The sequence below is a fragment of the Nelumbo nucifera genome, chromosome 3, assembly GCF_055504915.1.
Source record: "Nelumbo nucifera cultivar China Antique chromosome 3, China Antique-T2T, whole genome shotgun sequence".
Taxonomy (NCBI): Eukaryota; Viridiplantae; Streptophyta; class Magnoliopsida; order Proteales; family Nelumbonaceae; genus Nelumbo; species Nelumbo nucifera.
In genome coordinates, this window is record NC_142651.1 from 56613777 (window position 1) to 56641480 (window position 27704).

Here is a 27704-nt window from a genome sequence, read left to right on the forward strand (position 1 = left end):
CAGCGACGGTCTATCAGAACCACCGGCTTAGATTTAATAAAGGCAATGGTCTGAACCCAGCTTAGATCTCTTTAGACCGCCGCCTTAGGTCGGTTAACATGTTCCTTCCATTTTTAGGTGGCAGTCTAGACTGCCGGCTTAGATCTCTTTAGACCGCTGCCTTAGGTCAGTTAACATGTTTCTTCCATTTTTAGGTGGCTGTCTGGACCGCCGGCTTAGATCTCTTTTATGTCTAAGGCAGTGGATGTATGACCACAGCCTTTTTTTTTATTTTTAATTATTTATATGAATTTGATTTCAGCATTTTTTTATACCTATTTAATACAAATATCATGGCAGATAATACATAAAAATCAATTTAAATAAAAAATGCAAATAAAAATAAAAACTTTTAATTAAATATTCATTATTATAATATCCAAAACAAATTGCTTAAATACAATATCCAATTGACATATACAAAAGTACAAGGCATTTAAAAAAGTCTTCTTGAATAATGTAACACTTCTTCCAATGCAAATCCACTTTACAAAATCGTTTAACCTGCAAATCATAACATATAAATTGTTAGATGATTTAAAGTAAATGAGATATCAAATATAATTCTTAATCAAATCACTACAAGAATGAATTAATCATTTATAGCAGCTTAAACATTTCCCTACATGCTTTTAGATTGAATTAATCATCATAAAGGGTAAATCTAAAACACATCATGAACACTTCCTACAATTTTATAAAAAAAGGACTAGGCCTTGTTTGAGCATTCCCCACTCTTGAGGAATGGTTTTAACCAAAGATTCATGGTGGTGATCATTTGATTATTTTCAAATTCTGCCTAACACATCTCCTTATTCTATTACAAATCTCCTTATTTGTAATGTACCTTTACAGTTTCAACTCACTCCATGAGCATCATTTTCTTTTTCATCTTTAGTTTGACAGTTTAATTAGGAGTTAGGACTAAAGCCTGTTATGGAGATTGTCAACCAGGAAAAAGGTTATGAACCATCTCTAGGTTAGGCTTTCATCAAATGACCCTCTAACCTATGAGATAACTGGGTCTCTTTTTAATGAAGCCAAAAAAAAAGGTGGGTCTCTTTTTACTTCCTACTCTATTTGGTCTTGCCAGTTCCTTCTGGTTTAAGACTAAAATCCAAACAGGCTGCAGCTCTAATGTCAAGTTCCATGTAAAAGATGAAGCATTGGACACAGTTAAGTCTGAAAATTGAAGTTTTCGAAATGAACAGGGCACCAAGTTATAAATCACAAGAGAATAGCATGTAAAGGATTTATCACTTTCATTATGTCTCTTCCAGTTAGAAGACATGCTTACCCTATCTCATTTCATAAGGTTGTTTGTTTGCACAGGAAGCCTCTAATACATCCATAGATTTACCAGCTTTAAAGGGTGATAAGTATTAAGCCCAGATATGGTTACACTCTTAGACAGATAATTAGTTTCATTATGGAACCAACAATTTAGAACAACCCACAAATGCTAAGCCAAATGAAGTTCTGTATATGAAAGACTGATTGTAGCGGTTACTAAAACTGCTTCTGTTATACATGTACATGATAGAACAAGACATCCATGGACACAAATTATAAAAACATACAGCTGTTAACAGTATCTAGAGGTGTGTAATTATTTAAGATGCGTCATATCATTTTTAAGAATCGTATAATGTCTAAACTTCAACTTTATTCTCAAGAGAAAAGATTGATTTGATTTGCTTGTTTTGGTTTGAAAATTACAAAAGATGCTGAAAACAGTAAATACTAGTAAGAAGGAAAACATACAAACACACACACACACACACAATGAATGGGGATGTGAGAAAAAGTAAAATTGATTAGAGACAAAAAAAACCTCCCTTGATGGAATAACAATTACATTCGTCAGATAACAGTTTAAAACTGAACCAAATTTTCACCAATGACTGGTGCAGATATATCCTATATACCTGCTGAAAGTGATTCATTTTTAATCATGATGGATCAAGCCCGCTTCCCACTATTTGGGTTAGACTTTGGGCAGAGAACCTTCCGTCCCTTGGCACGCCTATGCTTCAACACAGCTCTCCCACTAGTGGTTCTCCTTCGCCTTCTGAAACCATGAGACCTAGCCAGTGACTTTCTGGACCAGTCCCTCTTGGTCTGGTACACTTGTGATTAAATACCAATAAAAAAAGTGGAATTAAATGAAAAAATGCATAAAACTGATTGCCTAATAGCTTACACACTTGTGATCAACATACAAGAAACAAACAACAGAAAACATGCTTCCACTAATAACCAATCTAGAATATCCTTAACAGGGATTTCACTTTGTGTGTCTAGACTAGTTAACTATATGCCCTTAATGAAAATTATAATTATCCCAAGTAAAGTCATTTCTTTCCATCTTTCTGTAGATGCAACCTATCCATGTGAGTCATTTGTTCTCCCAAAGTCTTCCTAACCCTGGTCAAGAAGCTCAAAAAGAAGAGCTGAAGTGACAAATTTATCTCTTGCCGTAGCTGTTCATTTCTTGGAAAATTGAAACAATTAATATGAAATTACTTCCAAGTTCAACCTGGAAAATGAGAAAAACAGCATATCAAAGATTATATTCCAATTTCCATGTAAGATGTTTATAGGTCCATAGTTCAATGCATTAAGACCTTTCCCTGAATGTATAGTTAAATGCATTAGCCTTGTCCATCTTTAACTATACATTATGAACTATTCCAATTTCCAAGTAAGATGTTCATAAGTTCATAAGTTCACAGTTCAATGCATCTTTAACTATACACTAAAGATGGACAAGGCTAATTGGCTAAAGCTTAAGAATCTCACAACATAAGAATACCATGTAATTCACAATGTGTCATAATGACATATGAAAAGAGAAGGAAACTTAAATGATAAATTGGTGCTATAAGGCGTTCATGAACAATTCACTTTGCTTGTTAAAAAACAAGCAAAAAAATAAGAGAAGCATATCAAAAAATCCTCCAATTTGGAGGTCATGTGCCTAAAAGGCTAAAACAGGTCAAGCATTCATTGAAGAAGAAAGATTCTCCTCTTCCCATATGCAATGAAATTAATGAAAAAATGATTTAAGTTATTTTTTAAAATTTACCACACCTTTCCTAATAATATTTTTACAATGCAAACTAGAAAGAATTCTGGAATTAAATGTAAGACAATACTTTAGTCAGTATCAAACTGTGCTTGATAATACACAGACTAAAGTCAAAACTAAAAGAAGGAAAGCAAGAAAGAACTGCCAACTCTGCCAAAAGAGACACTATTTGTTTTGAACATTCAGATGTTGTTTATTTGATATTAATTAAAAAAAAAACTTTAAGTAGGCAACTGGCACTTACTAAAAATTGCTAGAAAATGAAGTTAAGAAGAGTCATACCTCCAATGGTGTAGTATCCAATTTGTTGTTCTTGTTTTCATTAGGAATGGTTTTATTAGTTAAACCAATTTTTTGAAAGGTCATGTGCAAGGAAAGAGCTATGTATGCAAGAGCTAGTGATGTTTCCAAGAAATCATAACACACGCATTGTTCAATAATAACCTCAGAGATGATCTTCAAAGCTGAAAATGCCAGTTCCAGTGTCTTGGACTTTAGCATGCATTTCGTGTATCTACAGACATGAGCAAGTCTTTTATCTGATATGCTACTCCTGCAACAATAAGGCAATCTTTCTGGAAGTAGCTGAACTAGAATTTTTTTTTTTTCTGTTGGCATTTTTCGCTGAGGTTTTCACAAATAACTTAGTTTTTGTCTGCCTGATAGATGGTAAAATCTTAGCAGGGACTTCTTTTCCAAATCTAACATGAAATCCAGAGGCAATGTTTTGCAAAAGATTGGTTAAGGCTGAAAACATGTCATCAAATCTACTAAAGGATAACAGCAACTTATGGACAAACCTTATCTCTGCCTGCCTTTCCACATTTTGAGATAAACCACTGCAATTCATGTCTTCATGATAAGGCCCGTGCATTCTTCAGAAAGGGTAGCTACATCATTTGGAGATAAAACGACGACAATGCTAAACATAGATATTCGAGCATGCCCAGATGCAGAGAGTATTATTTCTTGGTCCACAACCTAGTTACAAGAAAATTAATCAACTACCTCAGGAATGAAAACATCATGATAAATTTATATATAAAACTGCAACAATTTGTAACATTATATATAGAAACACCAGAAATTCAAGGGGAGAATTTTTACACATAAGCACTACCCAGTACAAAGTCCAGATTTGGGAGATCATCATGTACCTAATTAAATGGGAAAGCCCGAATACTTTTTATAGCAAAGAGGAGATCAGTAAAAGATACTCGTACAGAAAGAACAGAGTCATGGAATAGATGTCCCAATCTAGGTAGAAGCACTAATAGAATTTCATAAGTATGGGGATTTCCAATAAAATATATTATCTTAGTCAATGTGGAGATTCTAACCTCGCTGCATATGTGGCATATCATCTACAACTTTAATGATATTCTTTATTATAGTTGAAGAAGGAATAACTTCCCAAAACAAATGAAGAATACGGCAGGAAGCTACTACAACAACAACTCTCATAGTAGGGCAGTCATCTATGAGTAACCGTTCCAATAAGAAGAATTGTTTATCAAGTAAAGTATCTTTAACATCTTTTGTAGCATATGGATCTTCAAGGGAAACATGTCAAGGAGCAAATGCAATGCATTTTGATGAACATTTGAATTCGGAGCATGCCAATGAACAACAAAAAATGGAATCATCATCCGATTAGTCCTTCTTATAATTAATTTTTATAAAAGAATGAAACCCCCAATGTCGAAATATATCTCAAGTGACCAAACTGAATCATGTTTTATATATAACTAATATCTTCATAGAATCGTCATCTAAGTAATCCCTGTCAAAATAGAGCTAAGCCCCTAATTTCCGAATACATTTTGAGGAACCGAATTGGTTCATGTTTAATAACAAATTAAAACATATACTCCATAGAATCTAAAGGCAAATACCTGAAGAGACGGAAATAGTACAAGCTCAGCAAGGCGGAAAAGAAGCTTATCGACACCGACAGTAATCTGTTCATTAATAGACCTTCCTAAAACCCTTCAGAGGCAGCAAATGGTTTAGAGCTTGCCTGAATGGCACCTTCGATCAAACCATGAAGAAAACTATTTTCAATTGCATGAATGGCACAATTGAATCAACCACGAAGAAGCCGAAGAAGAAGCGCCCTTACCTAAGTTAACTTTTCCTTCTTCGTCAAAAGTTTTCCTCAATCGATTTCTAAACAAGGTTTGCTAGAAAAACTCGCCGAACGCGCGAAGTAGAAGGAGGGAGTGCGAGAGTTTTGATTTTTTTGTTCTCCCTCGCAAACGCAAGAGGCCAATTATTTAGACCGGATTAAGCCCGGTTTAAATGTAAGTGTCGTGTCTGGTCTCAAAGACCGCCGGTTAAATTTTCATTTTCTTTACTTTAGTGTTCTGGGCGGCGGTCTTTGTAAAAGTGCCAGCTCAGCTGTCTCTATAGCGGCGGTCATTTTTACAAGACCCATGGTCTGTTTAGGGAATTCAATGAAAGGCATTTTGAGACCAATATTGTCAAAGTGGATAAATCTTGGAACACAATTATTGGGAAATCTCCCAATATTGATCATATCAATATCAACTTTGATCCATCTAGGAATAGGGAGGGTTTTTGCTCGGTTGCGAGCATTGTTAGAGATCATTTCGGGAAAGTCTTAGACATCAAGGCTTATAAGCTTGGCATTGCTTCAATTAACCTTGAATTTTAAAGATTATCCTATCATTATCGAAGGTGATTCCATTCCAACCTTGTCATTTCCTGTCTCAAGCAGAAGATCCTAATTCCTTGGAAGATAAGACACATCATCAAGAACTGCATCAAGCTAAAGGACGAGTGTTGAAGAAACCTAGCGTATAAACAGTTCCATCGGGAGGCAAACCAGGAGGCTGATTGGCTGGCGCACAAAGCTCTATCTTCTCCTATAGAGTTCGTTAATCTTAGTTTAGTTTCTCTTCCTTCCCCTCTTTTTATCTGCTACCCCGTCTTGTGTAGCCCCTTTTGGTTATATAAAAAAAAGGATTTGCGCAAAATATGGGTTGGTCATGGTGATTTGGTGTAAAATGGGTCACATTACCAATAGAATGAGAATTGAGTGACTCTATTTTCCCAATTCAGATTTCCTGCTAAACTCTTCTTCCTCCTCTTCTCTCTACTAATCCACTCAAATCAGGCCACTTGTCCCTATCTGTCCAACCTCCCAACAAATATCCAATAAACGTAACCCACAGTTAACTAAATTATTTTTTAGTAGTTCCCTAGTGTTATTACAATTGCAGATAAGCTTTAATGCACGCTAATTATTACAAAAACAAATTGCCAGCTCTAATCTCTCACTCCTGTCAACCACTACCAGTCTAGAATAATTCAGCCGGAAAATGCAACTTTATTTGCAGAGGACAGTAGTGCCAAAAACCAAGAAGAAAGGGTGAAATGTCGAATCAGAAATATAAAACAGACCGTTTCGTCAAGGTTTGTAGAAAGACAGGGAGAACAGGCCGTTTCGTCAAGGTTTGCAGAAAGACAGGGAGAAGAGGAAAAAGACTCCTTTTTTCCTGCTCGACTGCCTATGTACATATTATACTCTCACTTTAAATTTCTAGTCGCCTCCCTACAAGAAGCTACCGACACAGTGGAGAGAGAGAGAGTGAGAGAGAGAGGAAGAGGAAGCCAAGTGTTGGTAACAAAGACGAAACCCAGTTTCCTTCTGATTCGATTCGGGGTTCGTTTTTTGGGAGAATCAAGATCTAGCGAAAAGGGCATCGTTTTGATCAGTATAAAGAGAAATGGAAAACCCAGAGTTGCTTTTATAGGCCAAGACCGCTCCGACAAAATTAAATGAAGGATTTAAAATCTCTCCCTTTCTTCTGTTAGTCTCTGTAATTTTTGTATATATATTTGATTTGTAACAGTGGCAACCCGAGATCTTTAACTACTAACTCACTCACTCTCTTCTCTTCTTCGTGTCTCTTGTATCTCTAACTACAAAGCATACTTTTAAAAAGCAACGCTCAATTCCAAACCTCACTCAAATTTTAATTTCCCAAGTAGCAGGGGATTTATTAAGTGAAAGTTAAATAATATAAAAAGTTATTTACTAAAATACCCCTTATAGTTTTATAAATTTATAAAAATCTATCATATAAAACACCATTTATAATTTGCAACGGATTTAATCAATCTTCCATTAGATGATAGTAGAAAATGACAGTGTTGACCCTAATATTCATTTAAATAAATTTAATCAAAAGAAAATAGAAATAAAAATACCATTCTTTCCCTTAATAAGATACGGGCAACCATTCTATTGGCTATGTTTGGCCAATTTTGTTTTCTGTATAAAAAAAGTGTTACGAGTATTTTTGGAATAAAAAACCATAGGTCTAATGGCAAAACAAACACCCCTTAATGAAAGGTTGATTAGGTAAATAAGTTTTTCCAAAAGAAGTTATGCACGTTCCGAGTTGTAATAGTCACCAACGGCTCAGCCACCACCCACTTTTTGAAGTAATCCACCGCCACGACCAAGAATCTCCTCTACCCGGTTGCCGATGGGAATGGTCCGAGGATGTCGATCCCCCACTACGCAAAGGGCCATAGATTGGTCAGGTACTTCATATCGGTGGCAGGTTGATGAAGGATGTTGGCGTGTCTCTAAAAGTTGTCGCATTTCTTGACGAGCTCGAGTGCGTATGCTTTCATGGTAGACTAGTAATAGCCTTATCTTAGTGTCTTTTGGGCAAGTGCCCTGCCCCCCAAGTGTTCTCCGCAAAACCCTTCATGGATGTCGCGAAGTACTAATTCTGTTTCTGAAGGCTGCAAGCAGCGTAGGCAGGGGAGCGTAAAGGGCCTCCTGTACAGCCGCCAATTGGTAAAGACATACCAAGATGACTGACGCTCTACCTTCGAGCTGCATTGCATTCTACTGGTAGGGTCTCGTGGAGTAGATAATCAACGAGCAAATCAATCCAGTTCAGTTTTGCTTGCAACACAGGAGCGACCTCTTCTGCCCCCCGAGAATTCTGGGTTGAGGTAGGTTTTCTATGTATATTGTCCGCATCGTGTTGTCGCTGGTGCTTGCCAACCGCGACAAGACACTGGCCTCAGCATTCTCGAACCTTGATATCTACCTGATGAACCAAGAATGAAAGCATTGCAGGAGTTCCATTACCTTACTTAGGTAAGCTGCCATGGTTGGATCTCGAGCTTCATAGTCACCATTGACCTGGTTTACTACTAGTTGAGAGTCGTTGCATACGACAAGATGTTCCACTCCCATTTCCTTCGCTAGGCTTAGCCTAGCAATCAGTGCCCCGTACTTCGCCTCGTTGTTCGATGCCTCAAATCCGAACTAGAGAGCATATTCTAGTTTCACCTCACTCAGGCCGTACAGTATCAATCCGGTACAGCTTCCTTGCTGGTTAGATGAGCCATTTACGTGGAGGATCCAGGGCTCCTCGTCCTAGGTTGGTCCTACCCCGACTGGGACTAGTAGCGCGCTGGTTGACGCCTTTAACATGCTAGCGGGCTTAATTAGTTCAGGAGCCGACGCACTGAACGTACATTATGCTACGAAGTCTGCCAAGACTTGGGCTTTGATTGTTGGGCGCGGCTCGAACCGGATATTGTATTCGCTTAGCTCGATAGACCACTTCATCAACCTACCACACACCTCAGGCTTGAGCAAAACATGCCTCAGAGGTTTGTTGGTAAGGACGATGATGGTGTGGGCTTGGAAGTACGGACATAGTTTCCAGACTGCTACTACTAGAGCATACGCTAGCTTCTCGATGTCAATGTATCTGGTCTCTGCATCCTACAAGACTTTACTTACGTAGTAGACAGGTCGTTGGACATGGTCTACTTCTCTAATTAGTACCGAGCTTATCACCTCGTTGCTCGCGGAGAGGTACAATTTCAGCTCGTCACCTTCCTCAAGTCAAGTCAAAACTAGGGTGGTACTTAAATACTTTTTCAGCTTGTCAAACGCGAGCTAGTATTCTTCGGTCCATGTAAAGTCTACGTTCTTCTTTATTTCTTTATAGAAGGGTAGGTACCGACCCGCCGATTTAGACATAAACCGGTTTAGGGCAGCTACCCGGCAAGTTAGCCTTTGGACTTCGTTATCTTTTGGGACGGTCTCATATCTAATAGCCTTAATTTTGTCAGGGTTGAATTTGATGCCACATCGGTTCACTATGTAACAAAGGAATTTGCCCGACGTGACCCTGAAGACACTTGTTCAGGTTGAGCTTCATGTTAAATTTTCTCAGAATTTGAAAAACAAAATTTAAATCATCAACTAAAGAATTTGAAAACTGGGTCTTCACGACCATGTCATCAACATAGCATTCCATCTTACTGTCAATCAATGGTTCAAAAATCATGTTTACAAGACACTGGAAAGTTGCCCCAACGTTTTTTAACCTGAAAGGCATTACTTTGTAAAATACAGTCCTAGCTCGGCTACAAAGGCGGTTTTGTCTTGGTTGGCTATGTCCATCCTAATCTGGTTATAGAGAGAGTAGGCGTCCATGAAGCTCAGCAACTCGTGCCCCGAGGTCACGTCTACTAGGCGGTCTATTTTAGGAAGCGGGAAGCAGTCCTTCGGGCAGTCTCTATTCAAGTTGGTTTAGTCGACGCACAAGCACCACTTCTCATTGGCCTTCCTCACCAGCATAGGGTTGGCCACCCAGCTCGAGTAATGGACCTCCCTAACAAAGTCTACAGCAAGGAGCTTCCCGACCTCCTCATCGACTACCCTCCACCGCTCCGGGGTGAGGTTGCGTTTTCTTTGTCTCACTGGCCTGACTAAAGGGTCCACATTTAATTTGTGAGTAATCACAATAGGGTCAATGCCGGACATTTCTATCACGAACCAAGCAAAAACATCTAAATTATTAAGAAACTTACTAGCTGTGTTCAGAGTGGTTCGCTTATCAGAGCACTGGTCTGGAGGGTCTTCATTGGCTTGGTTTTGCAAACCGATACATAGACTATCTCCTCCATCGGGGCAGCTCGCTCCTAGGTGTAGTCTGTCGGTTGTTTCAGTTCGATGTCATCGGCCAACTTTGCCTTGCCCTTCAGCGCAACCACATAGCACTTGTGAGACTCAAGCTGATCACCTCGTACTACCCCTACTCCGTAACTCGCCAGGAACTTCATCGCCAGGTAGTATGCTATCACACGTAGGGTGTGCTGGATGGGCCGTCACGAGGATACTGTATCCCACGTGCATCATCCACAATGAAGTAAATGGGCTCTTCCACCCAAGGTCGCTTCGGTGGGTTCTTTGCTTCCTACTCTAGTTCTTTAACTGAGGTCTTCCCCGCTGTTGTGGTACACCCCGCTACAATGGACCCGTCAGTGATCATGATGATAACCCTGCGGATCGGTCTCTCCTTAGGTAGCTGCCAAGGTGGTTGTTCGTTATGCCTGCTCAGCTCCAGAGAGTCTTTCCTCTGATCTCCTTGTCGGTTCCCCTGTTACCTCCCCTCGCGCAAGATGTACTTCTTCAGATACCCATGGCGGACGAGCTCTTTAATCTCGTTGCGGAAATTCTGACAGTTCCCCGTACTGTGACCGTGGTCCCAATGAAAATGACAGTAGACGTTCGAGTTCCTGGTCATCGGGTCTCCCCGCAACTTGGGTGACCACTTGAGGAAGGAAGAGTCCTTAATCGCTAGTAGGATTTCTCCTCGCTTCGCGTTTAGGGGGTATAGGTCATTCTCTCCACAGGAGGGGTTTTGGATCATCGACCCGACCTGTAACTCCGAGAGGGGGACTTACTTCTCAAGTGAGGTGACTTACTTCTCCTCGGCGATTTTCTCTTCTTTCTTTTGTGCTTGGTGCTGTTTGTTCCTTCTCCTTGTCTTTTCCTTTTCTTGCCCTATTGGCTTTCTGGTTTTTGGCCGAGCTCTTCTTCTATGCTTATGAACTTCTCTGCTAACGCTAGGAACTCCGTGATGGTCTTCGGATGATTTACTCCAACGTACCATCTGAACTCCTTGTGTGTAACTCCCTTCCGCATTGCAGTGAGGCACATTGCCAGGTCGAGGTCTAGTATCTATAGGCACGTTTCATTGAAACGCTTGATGTAGCTCTGGATTGACTCATTTTCCCGTCGGACCATGTTCAGAAGGCTCTCTTGTGGCTTCGGGCACTTCTTACTAGTGATAAAGTGGGTCATGAACATATCCACGAACTGTGCCCAACTTTTGATCAAGCCCGGTGCGATGTTCTTGTACCAAGTTCGAGCTAGTCCTTTGAAAGTAGTGGAGAAGGTCACGCACATGCATGCTTTGTTTGCTCTGGCTAGATGCATATGAAATTGGAATGTGTCCACATGGTCGTTGCAGTCGAAAGTTTTGTCATACTTCTCCAACGAAGGTACCTTGAAGTCCTTCGGCATCGGGGCTGCTAGTAGCTCGGGTGACAGGGGAGAGGGCCGACTTAACAAAGCAGGAGCCGACTGTGTAGCTATCGAGCTCACTTCCTCCCTTTCCCTGCTTTGTTTTAGTGGGCGGCTGTACTTGGCAGATGATCGACGAGTCTTGCAACGTCGCCACTGTTGCTTCTTTGCTGGCTCCATGTTGGTGCTATTAACTTCCGTGTTATCGGGTACTTCAACCCTGGTCCATTCTCCCTCCCGGACACTATCGTGAGGTGGAACAAGGTTCCTTCCTTCGGTCTCTTCTCGGTTGCAAAATCGCTGCTAGCTGTTACGGGGATCCAAGGGGTCTCATCTCGAGTCCGCACCTTAGGCTCCGAGGTGATTATCATTGAGCCGCGACTTGCAATTCTCAGGCCGCGAGTGTTGTTGCTGGCTGGTCTTCGTGTGTTGGTTGACTTCGGGTTTGTCTTTGGGGTTCCCTCTTTGAGAAGGTTGGGGTGTACACTAACCGTCGATTCTACCCCAGGTGGGGTCCAGTCTCGGGGGGGGACTGAGACCTGAGAAATTCCCACACTCTAGGGAGGAGATTGGCATGCACCCTGGTGCTTCTACTGATGATGGACTCGATGTTGGTTTTGGTTCTGATTTTGGTTTTGACCTTGGTTTTGATATTGACTTTGTTGCTGGTTCAACTGCAATATTGGAAATTGCTACTGGTACTGTTGGTAGAAGTAGTACTGTGGAAACTGTTGGAACTGGTGCATTTGTTGCATCTGGATCTACATGGCTCAAACGCTCTGAACTAGGTCATCAAACTGGTGACACTAACCCCAGGAGGAATAACCGAGGGCTCTGTGAAAGTGGTGTTTACTTGGGGCAATGAGACGTTCACCTGCTGACTTTTTTGCTGCATCGACACAATTGGGATCCCCGAGGCAATGAGGGGAATAATGAATTGTTCAGTAGTCACTGAAGAGCCTCCGGGTAGTGACGCTGGGTGGTCTTGCTCCCTAGTGACGCCGATGTCAATGTCTTTGCCGGTGTTGCTTGAGGATGCCATCAAAAGAGAATAAGGTGTTGAATGAGATGTAAGGTTGACCTTTTGATCGTTACCCACAGGCAGCTCCAATTGATCGTGCGCGATCTGGATGCTCCTAGCTGTAATGCAGCTCGGACGTTGGTTGCCAAATGGGTCATCCAAACTACAAGGAAGAGGGATCAGAGAACCTGGGGTGGCTAACTGGGCAAGGTTGCTCCGATGCTTAAGTTAGTACTTAGTAAGTAGATGTGAGCTGGAAATCAATAAAGCAGAGAGCTAGAATGCACTTAATTGCGCATACCTTCTTCTATGGGGTGAATGCCTTATATAGTTGAGCTGTCGTGGGCCTCATGAAGCAGTTTCGATATCCTCAGAGCGAACAAGGAGGAGTCCGTACCACATCGATGGATGGATAACATGCTAGCTGATAATGCTTATTGTGTTCATTCGATTCGGGCAGGGTGCGAATAAGTCCTATTGTTCCGTAATTTGACCCTAGAAGACTCGGAGACAACTGGAGAGCTTCTAGAATCTGTTAACGGCACCTCAGTGTATGTGGGTACCGGGGTGCCTTGGCTCTGAAGTGACCGAGCCCCGAGGTCCCCTGATCTCCTGACATGGCACCACATTCTGAGTTGTCATCTAGCTGGTAAGTCGCGTCTACGTGTCCTTTACTTATTAGGTCGGGCCAAATCACCCCTCATCAGTAAGGAAGTCCATGAACATAAGTGAGTTGCGTTGGTTGTGCCCCACCAAAAATCCTTACAGATGGCATCTATTTTCTTGCAAGTTTCTTTGGGCAAAAGATGGGATTGCATCATGAAATTTATAATAGCTTTCATTGTGTCCAGGACAATCCTACCTAATTACGACAAAAGATTAATCTTGCAACCATGAATTTTTTTTTCCTGTAGTTTCTCATACGAAATTGTCAATCCTGAATTTCATTCTTGTTATGAAAAAGAGGGTTCCCAAAATATCTTTCATTCATACTCATCATAGGAACACCCAAATAAAATTAAAAAACCCTTCATTAGGGAGAAATAAAGGGTATTAAATTAGATCTCATGTGTATATTAATGATATAATTGTAGTCTTTATTACAAGATGGCCTTAGAATGAGTCAAGCTAAATTGTAGTCTTTTTTACCTTAACAATAGCACTATTATTGAAGTTTGGATCTCTAATCCACAAGAATTCTACCCATGTCTCATTACAGTTGTACATTGAGAACATCTCTCATATATTTGCATGTTACCATTCATTGGGAACATCATGTGGGTAGGCGTGGACATGCAGGAGATCCGAATTCCTATTATTGTATTGAAATCCATGGTCTTTAGCTTGAGGTTTGGTGTGAGACACGATCTGTGAGGAGCAAATCCGATTTCAGTCTCTAATTTTTGACTTTAAAAGCACAAACCTTTAAGCTTATCCAAATGCAACCAAATGGCAAATTGAGAAAGGGAAACTATCTACTGAGCTTGTTTCATTTTTTTTTCTATTTCCATCTAAATTCCTTCTTCTACTTTTTATTTATCTTTTTCTACAGTAGCTCAAATTCTTGAATCTTTGTTCTTCCATCCAAGTATGAAATGAAAGGAAAGATCTAAGTTTGAAAACTACACCAAATTTCCTCAAAATTTTGCTGAGTTAGGTACGAGTTATATCAATAAGACAAAAACTGGTTTTGACCTAGTTGTGGGAAAGCTCGTTTCCTAGTGATGGAAAACTGTCTATTGATGCAATTTGCCATAAAATGAACATGGGAAGTGATGGAAAATCATGGGGGCATGAACACACAAGAAGTCGAGTGAGCTGTTTGGTTTGGAAATTCAAACTTACACATGAATTGAATAGAAGTAATAAGGGTGTGTTTGGTTTGTGGACAAGACTAGAATCGGAATCGGAATCGGAATGAATCCTTAGGAATCGGAATTGAAATCACCTATTCCTGGCATCTGTTTGGTTCATTCAGGAATCGGAATCGAATTCTGATTGTTTCTGTTTGGTTCAACTAGAAGCTGGAATCAGAATTAGCCAAAGTTTCCAATTCTGCCCCTGTTTGGTTCAACTAGAAGCTAGAAACGGAACCACCTATTTCTGGCATCTCTTTCTTTTAAAAACCTTTGAAAATGATATTGCTAATTATTTTTCTTCTCCGACTGTTTTTTCCATGTCCCTCTCCAATTTTTTTCACTAGTAACAATATTCTCTGCTTCTTTCCCCTGTAACGACCTCTAATTCAATCTCTCATCTCTTGAAAACTCTTCTCACTCTTCTCATTTGGCTGTTAAACCTTTGAGATTAGGGATTTTTAGCCTGTACTCCACCTCAGAATTCAGATTTGAACTGCAGACTGACAATAATTCAAATTTATGTACAGCTCCACCTATAACACTCATACTCACCCATGAATTGGCATTAATTCTGAGCTGGCACCTACCCCCAACTATACAGTGGAGCTAGGATTTCAGAGGTGGACTGAACGGTAAAAACCCCTTGAAATTATCAGGTTAACCTGAGCAATAGAACTTGCCTCTATATTGGTTTTCACCTCAATCAGTTTACTTGAGTTTGCTATTAGTTGATCTAGTAGCACCTTTTCCGCTCCAAGATGATTTTAATTTGCCAGTTAACCTTATATTGGTGATGACATCTTGCTGGTAAATTCTGCATCTACTAGACTGGATTTTAAACTTTTACACCCATTAAAATACTTACCAGTAACTCCCACTTGCACATCAAAAGATCAAATAAGAAAAAAATACACAAATGAAAAAAAAAAGTCATCAGAAATAAATCATCTCCTAAACAATGTAAAATGTCTAGTCATTAAAAAAACATAAAATGCCCCAATCAGAAAAGGGCATTGGTCCCAAGTATTCGGGGTTTGGAAGGTATGGAGTAAATACAGACCTAACCTTTGGCATTTTCTTGCACGAAGGGGCCATTCTCTGACTCAAACCCACATCCACACACTTGTCAACCAGAGATTTTACCATTGCACCAAGCAATGGCCCCTAAAATGCCTCAATCAAACACCAACTTATAAAACATAAGCATGAGAGAAATAACATAAACAATTTCCATGACTATTTTGAAAGATGTATAAAAGAAATATCTTTAGGCATACCCGATCTAAGAAATAATTGGCAACACCATGAAGAAAATGCAATTCATCTCTTCTCTTGTATGTTTCTTGAAGTGCAGGACCTTTCCAAATTTCATCTACAACAGGGGCATACTCACAAGTTGCAGTAGGAAAGAAAGCATCCAAATCTCCCATAGCCATAATTTCCAGTAGCCAGTCAAAGAAATGCTTCAATCTTTGGTTAATTGAATAGATGCATTGCTTACTTTCATTGGCTCCACATTCTCTTGAATTCATTCAAATATCCATCACCACATTAATTTATGCCTTCCACCCTCTGCATTATAAATTGAAGTGCAAGAAGTCATTCATACCAACAACTTTAACTTCTTCTAAAGATCTACACAAGGGAGGCAGGGTGTTGAAGTGCAAAAGAAAATCAAATGTATTTATAATATGAAATTGTAAAACAAAATCAACTTCAAACATTAGACAATCATGTACCATTTAAACCTATGGTACCCAGATACCTGTACAAGGATTACATTTCATGTTGGATACCTCAACTTTTAGTTTAAACACCTTGTCCATTAATGTCCTTGTTGTGTCCATGTAACATTGGTTTACATCCCTATAGTTGGAAATATTGAGATTAGTATGGTTTAAATCCCATGTAATCATGTGGATAAGGATAAAAATTGTTGCAGAACAGTCTCTTAAGGTGACTTAGGTGGTCCCTTGGCGATTATTGCCTTCAGCGTTTATGTTGTTTGTCTTTTGTAGTTGGGTTGGGTGTTATGCAGGATTTGTCAAAAAAAATTCCAAATGAGTTGTTAAGTTCAATTCTGACAAATGTACTAGAAACCTGAGACTTTTAGGAATGACTAGAGTTTAGACAAGTCAAGGGGGTGAGATAATTCTATTGTTATGCTTCAATTGGAGTTGGAAACTCTACTTGAGGATATCATGGCTCTGTTCCAGCAGCTCAGACTAATGAATCCTTAGCTATGAGCAATAAAGATGGAGACGATTCCCAGATTGTTGTTGGTTGCATGAGAGATGGCCCAAATGGTCCTAGGATTTGAGGCTTGCTTTCTCTTTTGGTACATAACAACTTGCTTTTATTGATTTAAAATGAATAATACTATTGGAAACATGCCAGAGATTGAGATGTCCTAAACAGAAATTATATACATCAAATATTTCAAAGCATGATACAAACATTCTATTGGATGTGTGGCAGAAATTTGTATGTTCAGATGGATGAATTTAAAACCTAAAAAGGATAGGGCAGAAATAAAATCATTCAAAGGAACCTAGGAGTATTTCCAATTTGGCTATGTGCATATAAGACCATCTACAGCACCCCTAAGAAGAAAGATACGCTGCAAGTTGAAGGGACTAGAAGGGCTAGGGGTAGACCAAACAGGATAGGTTGAACTATTGAAGTAGTAAGAAATGAATTACAATTAATTTAACAGAATGGCAATACAAAATTCATGTAGCCAACTCTATATGGTTGGGATAAGGGATGGATGATGATGATTATACAAACATTTTATTAGATGGTTTAAAACATATGATGAAGTTGATTGTTTTAGTAGGCCTTCTAGATGGATTCCATTACTCCCGGAATTTTGTATGGAGCTGTGAAAATAATAAATGTAGGATATTGAGGTAAAATGATGAACTAGTATTTCCACTTCTCTAAGTTTTGGGTATTTTTGTTCTTTTTTGATAAGAAAGCTTCAAGTCATTTCTCCCAATGTTCTATGTGTACAATAAACCTGTTTGTAAGTTTCAGTATAGTGCTGGTTCCATTCTTATGCAATATGCACCTCTTTGTTGAATGAAAAAGTTTTGTAGTTTGTTCCCTTTCCTTTTTTTAGTTTTATTTTATTTTATTTTTTTGTTTCCTTGAGACTTATGGAAGCAACTGCATCTACCATAATTTGGCATTTAAACAGGTCAATTCAGGACAAAATCATAAACTCATTGGATTCATAAGAGACGGAAAAAAAAATCAGTCATTGGTTCCCACAGGTGCAGGTCAACTTAAGATTACCAACCTACATTGGGGTGGCCCATGCAACATCACAATGGAAGACTGAAAACAATTACCACCAGTGGTATAGATATTTTATCTCGACCAAGGGATTGCACTAAATTAGTCAATAAAATAAAGAATGCAAACACCAGAAAGGTAAAACAAAATGAAAGAATATTCTATTAAAACCTGGGTTAGAATCTTCAGCATCTGATGTAGTATCCTTTTTTCTCATCAAAACCTCCTCTTCAAAATGCTCCCGGCCCTCAAGCAATATGCTAAGATATCTGTACATGTTGCTTTGTATCATAAGCTTGATATTCTGCCGCTCTGGAGTAAAGAGTGTGTGTGAGAGAGAGAAGAAGAAGAAGAAGTAGAATAGGAGAGGAGAGAGAGCAAAATCAACGATGACTTACCTTGTTGTCGTCGGAGCTTCAGTCCAAATCCATTCTTCAAACTTCAGCTACAAGGAGAGAGACGAAAGATGAGGGTTAGAAAGTTAGAATCAGGTAGTGAAAGGGTTTAAGGGCTTTTATATAATTTTGTTTTTTTTTTTTATTTTGGGAAGTTGTCTAAAACTCACCATGAGTTTTCAGCTTTTCTTTAAACTCACCACAACTTTTCAAAATGTCTAAAACTCACCATGTCACTAACTTGGCGTTAAACAGACTAACAAAAGTTAATATATTACCATTTTAACCTTCATAGAAAATATAAAATATATAAAAAATAAATTAACGGGTGTTAATATATTACCATTTTAATATTTAGACATAAAAAAAGGAAAAAGTTCAAAAAATATTTCCAAATATAAAATACATAAAATCATAGAAATGACAAAAAATATAAAAAATTATAGAAATTGCAAACAAAATAAAAAATTATTTTCAAATTATAGAAACTATAGAAATTGAAAAACAAAATCAGAAAATAAAAGTTATAGAAAACACAAAAATTGTAAATAAATAACAAAGATACATGAAAATTTATAGATTGTAAAAAATAGAAAAATGTAAAAAAAAACAGAAATTATAAAAAATATTGGAAATTATAACAAAACATTAACAATGCAAAAAAAAACAAGAAAATTGAAAACTGAAAAAGACCATTTTTCCTCTAACTCACCATTCAAGGATAATTTGGTCATGAAAATTGTTATTCATGCTGACATGGGCACCTTTGTTAAGAAGCATTAACGGTGAACTAACGGAAGGTGAGTTTTGAAAAATAAAAACTAACTGACATGGTGAGTTTTAGACATTTTGAAAAATTGTGGTAAGTTTAAGAGAAATGTTGAAAACTCATGGTGAGTTTTAGACAATTTCCCTTTTATTTTAAGAAACAGGAATGGGATTCTGATTCCTGGGGGTGGGTCGGGAATGGCCATTCCCTCAAATGGGGGATTGCCATTCCACTCGGAATGGGAATCGGATTCCGATTCCGCCCAACCAAACGCCTGGAATCGAAATTCTGATTCCGGACCCCTATTCCTCCGAACCAAACGGACCATATCTATCATTCATTTCCCACTATTGTTTCTCCATTTCAGATTTGGGTTTGCCACCAAATCCATCAAAAAGAAAAGGTTCATGTCCCCACTACAATACAGTTGTTGAAGAGGAAAAGCTTGCAGATCAAATGGGCTCATCTTCCAACTTCTTCAAATAATAAATGCCATTGAATAAGCTGTTTCCATTTGCCTTTATTTCTTGAGTTTCTGAAAGCTTTGCACCTACCCAAATTCAATGGCTTTTGGTTCTATAAATCACACAAACAAACAAAACCCATTTCCAAAAGTGGCCAGCTTAGGTGAGAGACTGCAATTCCCTTCATTTCTTATTTCTAATTAATCCAAACAAAGCTGCCTTTGAGATTATAGATCCTAACCTCAGTATATTAAGTAATCAGCCTAATCGTCCTTTTTTAGGGTTTCTCTAAGTGTCATATAATAATAAAGGGGGGTTGAGCAGCTAGGGTACATTTCTGTGTTGACTGAGCCACTTCGGATAAAACACCTAAGATAGTTTCAACAATATGTCAACTTTTTTTTTTTAATGTACAAGGGAAAATTAGCACCAGTAGGGGAGAGACCTCTCAGCTGCATTTAAAAGAACTAAGAAAATGAAGTCCCAAAGAGGGGAGCTTTGTCCTGAGGCTCATTCCAGATAGCCGCATTGGTTGGCCAGCCAGTCAGCAGTTGCATTGCCTTCTATGTGGGTGTGTTTGTACAAGAATGTTGATGAGGAACTATGAACTAGATTCCTGCACTCCTTGAGAAGCGAAGTAGATTGCTACTGGACCTTCAAGACACCTTTGAGGTTGTTAATTACGAGGAGAGAGTCTCCTTCGATGGTGATGAATTGATTTAGCAAATGGATAGCTAACTTGTGGGCTTCTAGAGCAGCCCACACTTCATCTATCAAGATGATTGTATTACCAATTTTGCCCCATTTTATCTTTAGAACTATGCCTTGAGCATTCCTCGTTATGCATTCAGTAAAGGTATACCTTCCGTGCAATTTTTTTGAGGCATCAAAGTTTATTCGAAAAAGTGGACAGATCCAATGCAGATTTCTGAATTTCACTGCAGATCTATAAATATTCAAAATGTCAAAAATTCCTACTCTATACATCAATGCCTGCCCGTAAATTGGCATCAATTCCGAGATGGCACCAATCCCAACTGTACTTTAGGCCTAAAATTTCTGACCCTGGGCTGAACCATCTTTCTCCCAAATTTATTTTTATTGAATTTGATATTGGTGTGATCCATCTGATCCAATTCAATTACTTCAGATGGTTCTCTTTGGGGAGTCGGTGGGTTGTTTGCTATGTATTCTTTTGTGGCATGGGGGAGGTATGCTTTATTTTTAAATATTTTTTCGGTTTTTCCAATATTACCGAAAGGTTGCAGTGACCCTCTCCCAGAATTATTGCATTTTATGGTCTAATTTCTCATGGACGTTCCTTCCGACTCCGGATCTCTTGCCCATGAGAACTCTGCCCATGTCTATTCACAACACACTATCCCCATGAATTGGGAACATCTCCCCAGCATAATACTATGTAAGAGAATGAGATATTCTCCATGTGTGACTGCAATATTTGTGGGTAGACATGGGCAGAATTTGTGTGGGCAGGAGATCCGGACTCGTTCCTTGCCAGCAGTTCAGTCTGAATGCTTAAGCCTCTCGCATGGGGATTATTTTTTGTTGGCAGTTTATTTTTGAAAAGTCAACTTTTGGTTCATGTAAGTTCACTTTCAGCCTTCCGATTTTTTGTCAAACATGGCTTAAGGAATTTCCAGCTTTCTCGGCTCATGTAACGTCAGAAGCTACTGCATAGCATTGAAGCTTCTTTTAGTGGCTTCTCCAAAGAAGCTGAACAACGCTTTAATCCTCCCAAACTGGCCCTTATTATGGTCTATCAAACAGCTTTAACAGCCACCCCCACATTGACCCATCTCTAACCCATGGTTCATCTTGGCATTGGATAATCTTCCCCATCCAATCAAGGGTAAGAAAAGAAAGGTTATGGCGTTGGTGGGTTCATTCATACTCTGTAGGTCAAGTGGCACTAAATCTTTATTTTTATTTCTCTTAATATTACTCTTTTATGTGTTTTAATTAAATATTAATCAATTGAATATCCACTTTCTTAAGGCTCATAGTCCATTATATCATAGTACTTTGAAGAATATAACACTAAAATTACAAGGATCATTACCCAAGAAAAAAGAAAAATACAAGGGACCAAAGAAAAGGAAAGCAAAATAAAAAACCTAAGCCCGTTTGATGGAACAAAAATAATGAGATTACACATTTTGGTAATTCAAAACAATACACTTGTAACTAGAGAAAGATATTTATAGGAACTTTAGGAAGAAAGAATTAAGAATGGAGATTTTACTTTCTTCTAAGGTTGTATAAATGGTTGATGATTATGGGCACTGTGGGTTTTTCCCAGGCCCACCATAATAGAAATGGGTGCCCCATTCATTGTTGGAGGAGCTCCTGATGTTGTAACAGTTAGTGTTCTCAGCGAGGGTGGAGATGTCTTGGGCTGGGCTGAGACTGTTGTCTGCATCAACAATCTCTAGGTTTCGGAAGTAGCTCGACTTGCCGAACCCTGCCTCGGCGAAATGGCCGGAGCCCATTTGCGTTGATGTGTGCTTGCCGTTGGCCCTTGAGTTCACCACTTCACCACCCCACTCCACCATGGTTGCATAGTCTCCTAAGTGTGTGAACAGCTCCGCCGGCCAGTAACCCACTAATGTGTTATCACCAAATCCAAGCCACCAATTCCCTAGATTGGGATCCTGTAGGAATACAAAAGCAATGAGTTGGCCCATTACATGGGTATCACAAAGAAACCTTCTAGGGAAAAATCAAGTATAGGCCATGAGATCCTCCAGTTCATGCTTATAAAGATCCAAATGCACCCTAGACAGGATCAAGGAGTTATGGGCCTAGAAAGCCCCGGTCCTTAGTCATTACGGTTGTGTTTGTTTTGGACATAAAAAAAAAAGTGCAAAATAAAGTTTTCATCACCATAAAATGTTGAAATATTTCGGTTTGAAAATATTTCTACCATTTTACAGTGGAACAAGCAGAACCTAGGCTACATTTGTTTGCAGTGCAAATTTCATTTGCATTGATATAAATGTGTGGGAGTGCAAATGAGCTGAGTGTAAATTCTGATTTGTTTTTGCTTCAGAGTTGACTTCATCTTGTTTGTTTGTGAGAATAGAAAGTAAAATCATGTGATTCCCATTCTATATGGAGAATGGAGGCAGAAAGAAAGTTACTTCTTTGAGAGAATATAGAAAGCAAAATGATGTAATTCCCACTTTATATTAAAGAGAATCAAGGTAGGAGGAAGATTGTGCAAATTTTTCCATGCAAAATTTGCACTGCTAATAAGTGCAAATAAGATGAAAGGTGCAAATTTTGCATCAGGGTTGTTGATCGGCAAAAACCCTTAAGAGTGACTGTCAAATATCTGATCAATCCCTTATAAGTCCTAATTTCTTTCTCTTGTTGGACTGTGTCAAAGTATCACTTAGAGAAGCCATTAAATGTGCCTTAGAAGACATATAGAGAAGCCATTAGATGAATTAGCAGACCTTCCAAATAAGAATGGTGATGTCAAATTGGTTGCCGGAGAATTTCGAGACCGGAGATATAGCTGCTCCAATGGCAATCTTACTGTTTGTCTGTACAAATCCTGCACAGAGAAGGTTGTAGCACCCCGTCGCCTCATACGAGTCACTCTGTAGCATTAAAATGGAGACAATCAACTTGATGCAATATTGTGATTACAGCAACCAACCATGGCCAGTTATTGTTCTATACAAGATGTGCAAGGTGTAATGGGCTTTAAATATACCAGGCCCAAATCCAACCAGGTTGAAGCCTTTCAAAGGCAACATCTAATCCAACAAATGTCTTATACGTATACGGGTTTGCCAGTTAAATGGCCCAAGGGCCCACTCCACGTCCACCATGAGTCCATGACTGAGGCCAAAATTTGAAAATTACTGGGCCAAGGCAGAGGACAAAACCCATCTTTTCATGGGTTTCTTTTTCTGGGTTATTTATAATTCAGTAATCCTGGCCCATTTCTAAAATGTCAACCTTTGGGCTTTCCCTTGTAGGCCATCATCCAAGCGGTGTACTCAGGAGTCAGGATACTAAAGAAGGGTAGGTGGAATAGTTCAGAATAAAGGTCCACATCAGACGGTTAGAATTAATCGGAATTTGATTTGCATACGATGGATGGGGCCTACAACACAACTACATAGTAGCACAGATGATACTTATACTGCTGATGCATAGTAAAACAAAACATGATTTTTACGTTTGTATTTAATGAAAGGACAAGATATTGAGGAATAGAGTTGAAAGAGAGATCTGACCGTCCAATAAGTAAATAATCTAGGTTTGCTGTCCCCGTAAAGCTCCGGACTGACCTGACTAGAAGAGAAGAATCAAAGCTTCAGAAAATGCTTTTCTTTGAAGTTTAAATAATTGTTTATCTTGATTTCAACGAGTTTTTTTGTTATTTTTAATTATTTATTTACTATTTAAATATTCGAATGTCGGATACTGTGTAACGTGGTACGCGAGACGGAAGAAGCACCTGCCAACCAGCTTCTATGCTGTTCAGATCTGAGCCGTCAAAGGATCCAGAGAGAACCCAAATCTGAGACAAACTGAACTCGTTCTCCACTTGAATTGATGGGTCCCACACGTTTATTGTAGCCTTTGCTCCGTATATTTCTTCCGTTGATGATCCAGTGTATGCAATCGCATGCTATAAACGTGCAAAACAGTTCAGAAAAGATAAAAAAAAGTCAACATCTTTTGGGCTTGCAGACAGATGCTGAGAGAGAAAAGACTGCAAAAGGCAATAAAAAGATACGATGATCTAGATCATTCTAGTGGGGCACTGAATCCACACTACAACAGCCTGCACAAAACACCAAGCAAATCCAGTGCCTAATTGTGCAGAAAACCAGTAGCTAAATCTAAAAACTTAAAGGTTTTCCCATGGCAATCCTATGTATGTTGCAGCACTATATCACATATTTATCAAATTTCAACTTACCCCTTGAATTACTTGCGAGAATTACCATTAGCTGCTTCAAGAATCAAGACAGTGGTTTTTCACTTTTTTAAGCTAAAGGTAACAGGGTAGAGAGGAGTAGAGGATATTGTCTCTTCATCAACAAAAGCTAAAAATGAGTGAGTTTGAACTTTCAAGTGGATATTCAAAATTTGAGGCAGGAAGAAGCCAAGAAGTAACCAAAGGAGGTAGGCAATGGAAATTTTCCTCTATTCACATTTGACCATTTGAATCTTATAATTAGTTCAGTTCCTTCTGTGACTTTCCATTCCCATTCCAAGTTTCCAACTTGATCATTCCCATTCCCATTAATATATATATATATATATATAACATATCATTTTTCCGTGACGTCTGATCTCTCATTTCCATTCCCATTACCATTTTCATCACCATTTTTCCTCTTTGCTCGGTGTCGAGACGTTGAATGGAAAATATCATATATATATATATATATATATATATATATATATATATATATTAATGCATGCATAAACACATACATATACACAAGTCAATATTGAAAAAATTCCTCTATTAATCATTTGAACCTTCCAAGTTCAGATACTTCTGTAACCTCTCATACCCATTTTCATCACCATTCTTCCTCTTCGTTGGTGTATAGACAAGGATAGATTAATCATGGGATAAAACATAACATACATATATACATACATACCTCATGGCCATTGCCGCTGACCACATCAGGTGCTTCAACATATCTATCAAGAGGCAGCCTGCGTTGTTTCTTCCCAAAGTGATACAGAGACTTAGCTCTCAAGACATCATTCACTGAGCTTCGTCGCATCGGAATCGTCCCCTTCGGACATCTCTCTCCAATTTGATGCCATGTTTGCCATGTATGTTCTGTTCCTTCACTGCTATTGTAACTTCTTACTCCTCCTCCTTCCTTTGTCACTCTCATTCTTGGCATCTCTGGAGGTACTCTCTATTGCAGACATACAAGTTGACATTCAGAGAGAGAGACAGAGAGAGAGAGAGAGTTTTGCCAAAGTACCTGGATCTTGTGATTCTTTAAAAGTGGATGATCTAAGGCTGGCTGATTGTGTCTATGAACACAATCAATGATATCTCCATCTGGGCTCTGAGAAAATCAATCAAGAAAGAATCAAACTTCAAAATTAAGGCCTACTCAGCCAGAAGACAAGAAATCAGAAGATCATTAAGAAAACCAGTGGCAGTGATGAGAAGACTATAGAGATAATTAAGCTAATTACCTCAATGGTTTTAACAGAAAGCTTGTTTATCTTCTCCAAATGTCTCTGAATCCTTGCAACTCTTAAGCTTGATACTTGTCTCAGATTTGTGTAATTCAAACCCAAAACGTGGACTGTGCATCTTGAGAAGAAAACAAGGAGGAAGAGAGCCAGAATCAGAGGTGGGGCTTGTCGTCTCTTCCTTCTAGTTCCGGTATCCATTTCATTCAGTGCCACCCAGAAGCTGAGATGCCTAGATCACCACCATTACCAGTAAAACAAATAGCACAAACAAATCAGAGCCCCACTCATTAATTCTCAATAATAAACCAACCAACAGTGGTAAATGGGAAGAAATTAAGAGAGCAGCTGGCAACAAGGAACTCTGTCTCGATCTGCCTCCCTCTTGATGGAAGGTGCACGTTAACCTGCGCATAGCCCTTCTGGTTCATGGATCGCCATCATGATGGAGGAACATTTGCATTTGCACCAGCGGGAAGAACAGTGGCTTCAAGCGCCCTATAAAAGCTTGACCTACCCATCTCCACTCCACACACCCTTAATTACACCTCCTTGAATATGCATCTGCCACTACACGATAAGCCATAAATACTTTTGAAATTGCACTCACTTTCTTCCTCAGTTTACTGAACTCTCCCTCTGAGATTCTGGGGCTTCTTTTATTTATTTGTTACTTCTTTTTCTCAAAGACTGTATTCTGTACTTCCTTCAACCATGGTGAAGTATGCCTCCCACCCATCCAACTGTTGACATCGCTGACCGATTCAACCATCTTTACAGCCAATCATGGCCTACCCATCCATCCATCACGGACTATCTCTCCTGGATAACATCATTTATTTTCTTTGATTTTTTAATTAATAATTTAACTTATTTCTAGGGTTTGGGTGGTGGGGTGGAAAGCCAAGGGGAAGATGAGGAAGGGAGAAGGTGTTGAATTTTGAGCAGATGGGGAGGATTCTATTCCTGTTCAGTGTTTTGTGATACAAGCAATCACCTTGATCCATGCTGCTGTGCGCTCTGCTCCAAGTGTACATTTTAGAATAAAGTAATAAATTTTTAAATAATAAAGTACAAAATATTATATATATTGAAGTAATAAATAGGATAGTTTAATCATTAATGGCTAAGTTTATATTCTCGATTCTCTAATGCTTCAGAGCTCATTCAAGGGAGAATTGGCTCTTAAGTCTCCATTCTCCTCCCGAAACTCAGCAATTTGACTGGGGATGTGTGGAAATGACCAAAGTACCCACCACGATATTTTGGTGCTCTTCTTTGTGTACAACTGCAAATTCTCGACGGTTAATTTCTCATGACCCGTTTAACAGAAGATCAGTTAAGTTTTTGCTCAGAAGTGCCCACATAAGCTATTCAAAGTGGTAGAAGTGGAGAACTCTTCAAATGACTAATTGATATCCGATTTTGGCTTTGTCTAAGACTTACCTTGGAAAGCCAAAAGCCATTACATTTCAGCCCTCCCCAACAAGATCTAAATCATGTTAAGGTGGTGTTTGATTGTACTTTTCAAATGTCTGAGGTCTAAAAACATTATTTTTCAGACCTCAGACCCGCTTGGTGTCTCCTCTTAAAACTGATCTGAATTTTGTTTTCAGATTTGAAAACCATAGAACATGGGCCGGATCTTAACGCGCTCAGACAAGTTTCAAAGCCGATGTATTGTCGAAATTACCCTTCCAATCTTTTGGAAATGACGTGTGCTACCCCTATAACCCTAACCCAAAAAAACCTAGTCATTCATGTTTTCTCTCTCAGGGACAAGAAGGAAGAACGTCAGTCGTGTTTTCACTGTCTCGTGAATCCACCGCTCATTTTTGTAGTAGTGATTCTCTCTCTCTCTCTCTCTCTCTCTCTCTCTCTCTCTCTCTCTCCTGACTTCCTGCCACCGTCAACGGTTGAGTAATAATAATAATAATGATGATGATGATGATGATAATTAATTATAAATTATTTTTACTAATTATTAATTATCTTAATATTTTTTACTAAACATTAATTATTTTTATTAATTTTTATTATGTTATTTATAATTATTAATTATTTTTAGTAATTATTGTTTATTATATCATTTTTGTTCATGTTATTTCAATATTATTAATAATTAAATAATTAATTATTAATTTTTATTGATTATTTTAGTTTTTATTAA

At 38.8% G+C, this 27704-nt stretch overlaps 1 protein-coding gene and 1 long non-coding RNA gene across 5 annotated transcripts; both read right to left on the reverse strand.

Annotated features, from left to right (window-relative positions):
* Positions 1–370: 370 nt before the first annotated feature.
* LOC109115016 (uncharacterized) lies at positions 371–5397 on the reverse strand. Of its 4 annotated transcripts, none has more exons than XR_016083773.1 (4): positions 5253–5397; positions 5026–5161; positions 1968–4111; positions 371–543 (listed from the first exon to the last, which is right to left on the reverse strand). It is a non-coding gene; the product is annotated as an uncharacterized LOC109115016 (long non-coding RNA). The 4 variants fall into 4 exon arrangements; XR_016083774.1 differs by having other exon boundaries at positions 1968–3644; positions 3931–4111; positions 5026–5391; XR_002022929.2 differs by having other exon boundaries at positions 1968–2578; positions 3931–4111; positions 5026–5387.
* A 15925-nt stretch (positions 5398–21322) lies between these two features.
* Positions 21323–26007, reverse strand: LOC104602107 (protein neprosin-like). Its single transcript, XM_010265675.3, has 7 exons — positions 25535–26007; positions 25315–25401; positions 24976–25245; positions 23811–23984; positions 23587–23640; positions 22795–22941; positions 21323–21987 (listed from the first exon to the last, which is right to left on the reverse strand). Exons 1-7 carry the CDS (start codon positions 25733–25735, stop codon positions 21610–21612), a joined length of 1311 nt encoding a protein of 436 aa, XP_010263977.1. The 5' UTR covers positions 25736–26007; the 3' UTR covers positions 21323–21609.
* Positions 26008–27704: the final 1697 nt, after the last annotated feature.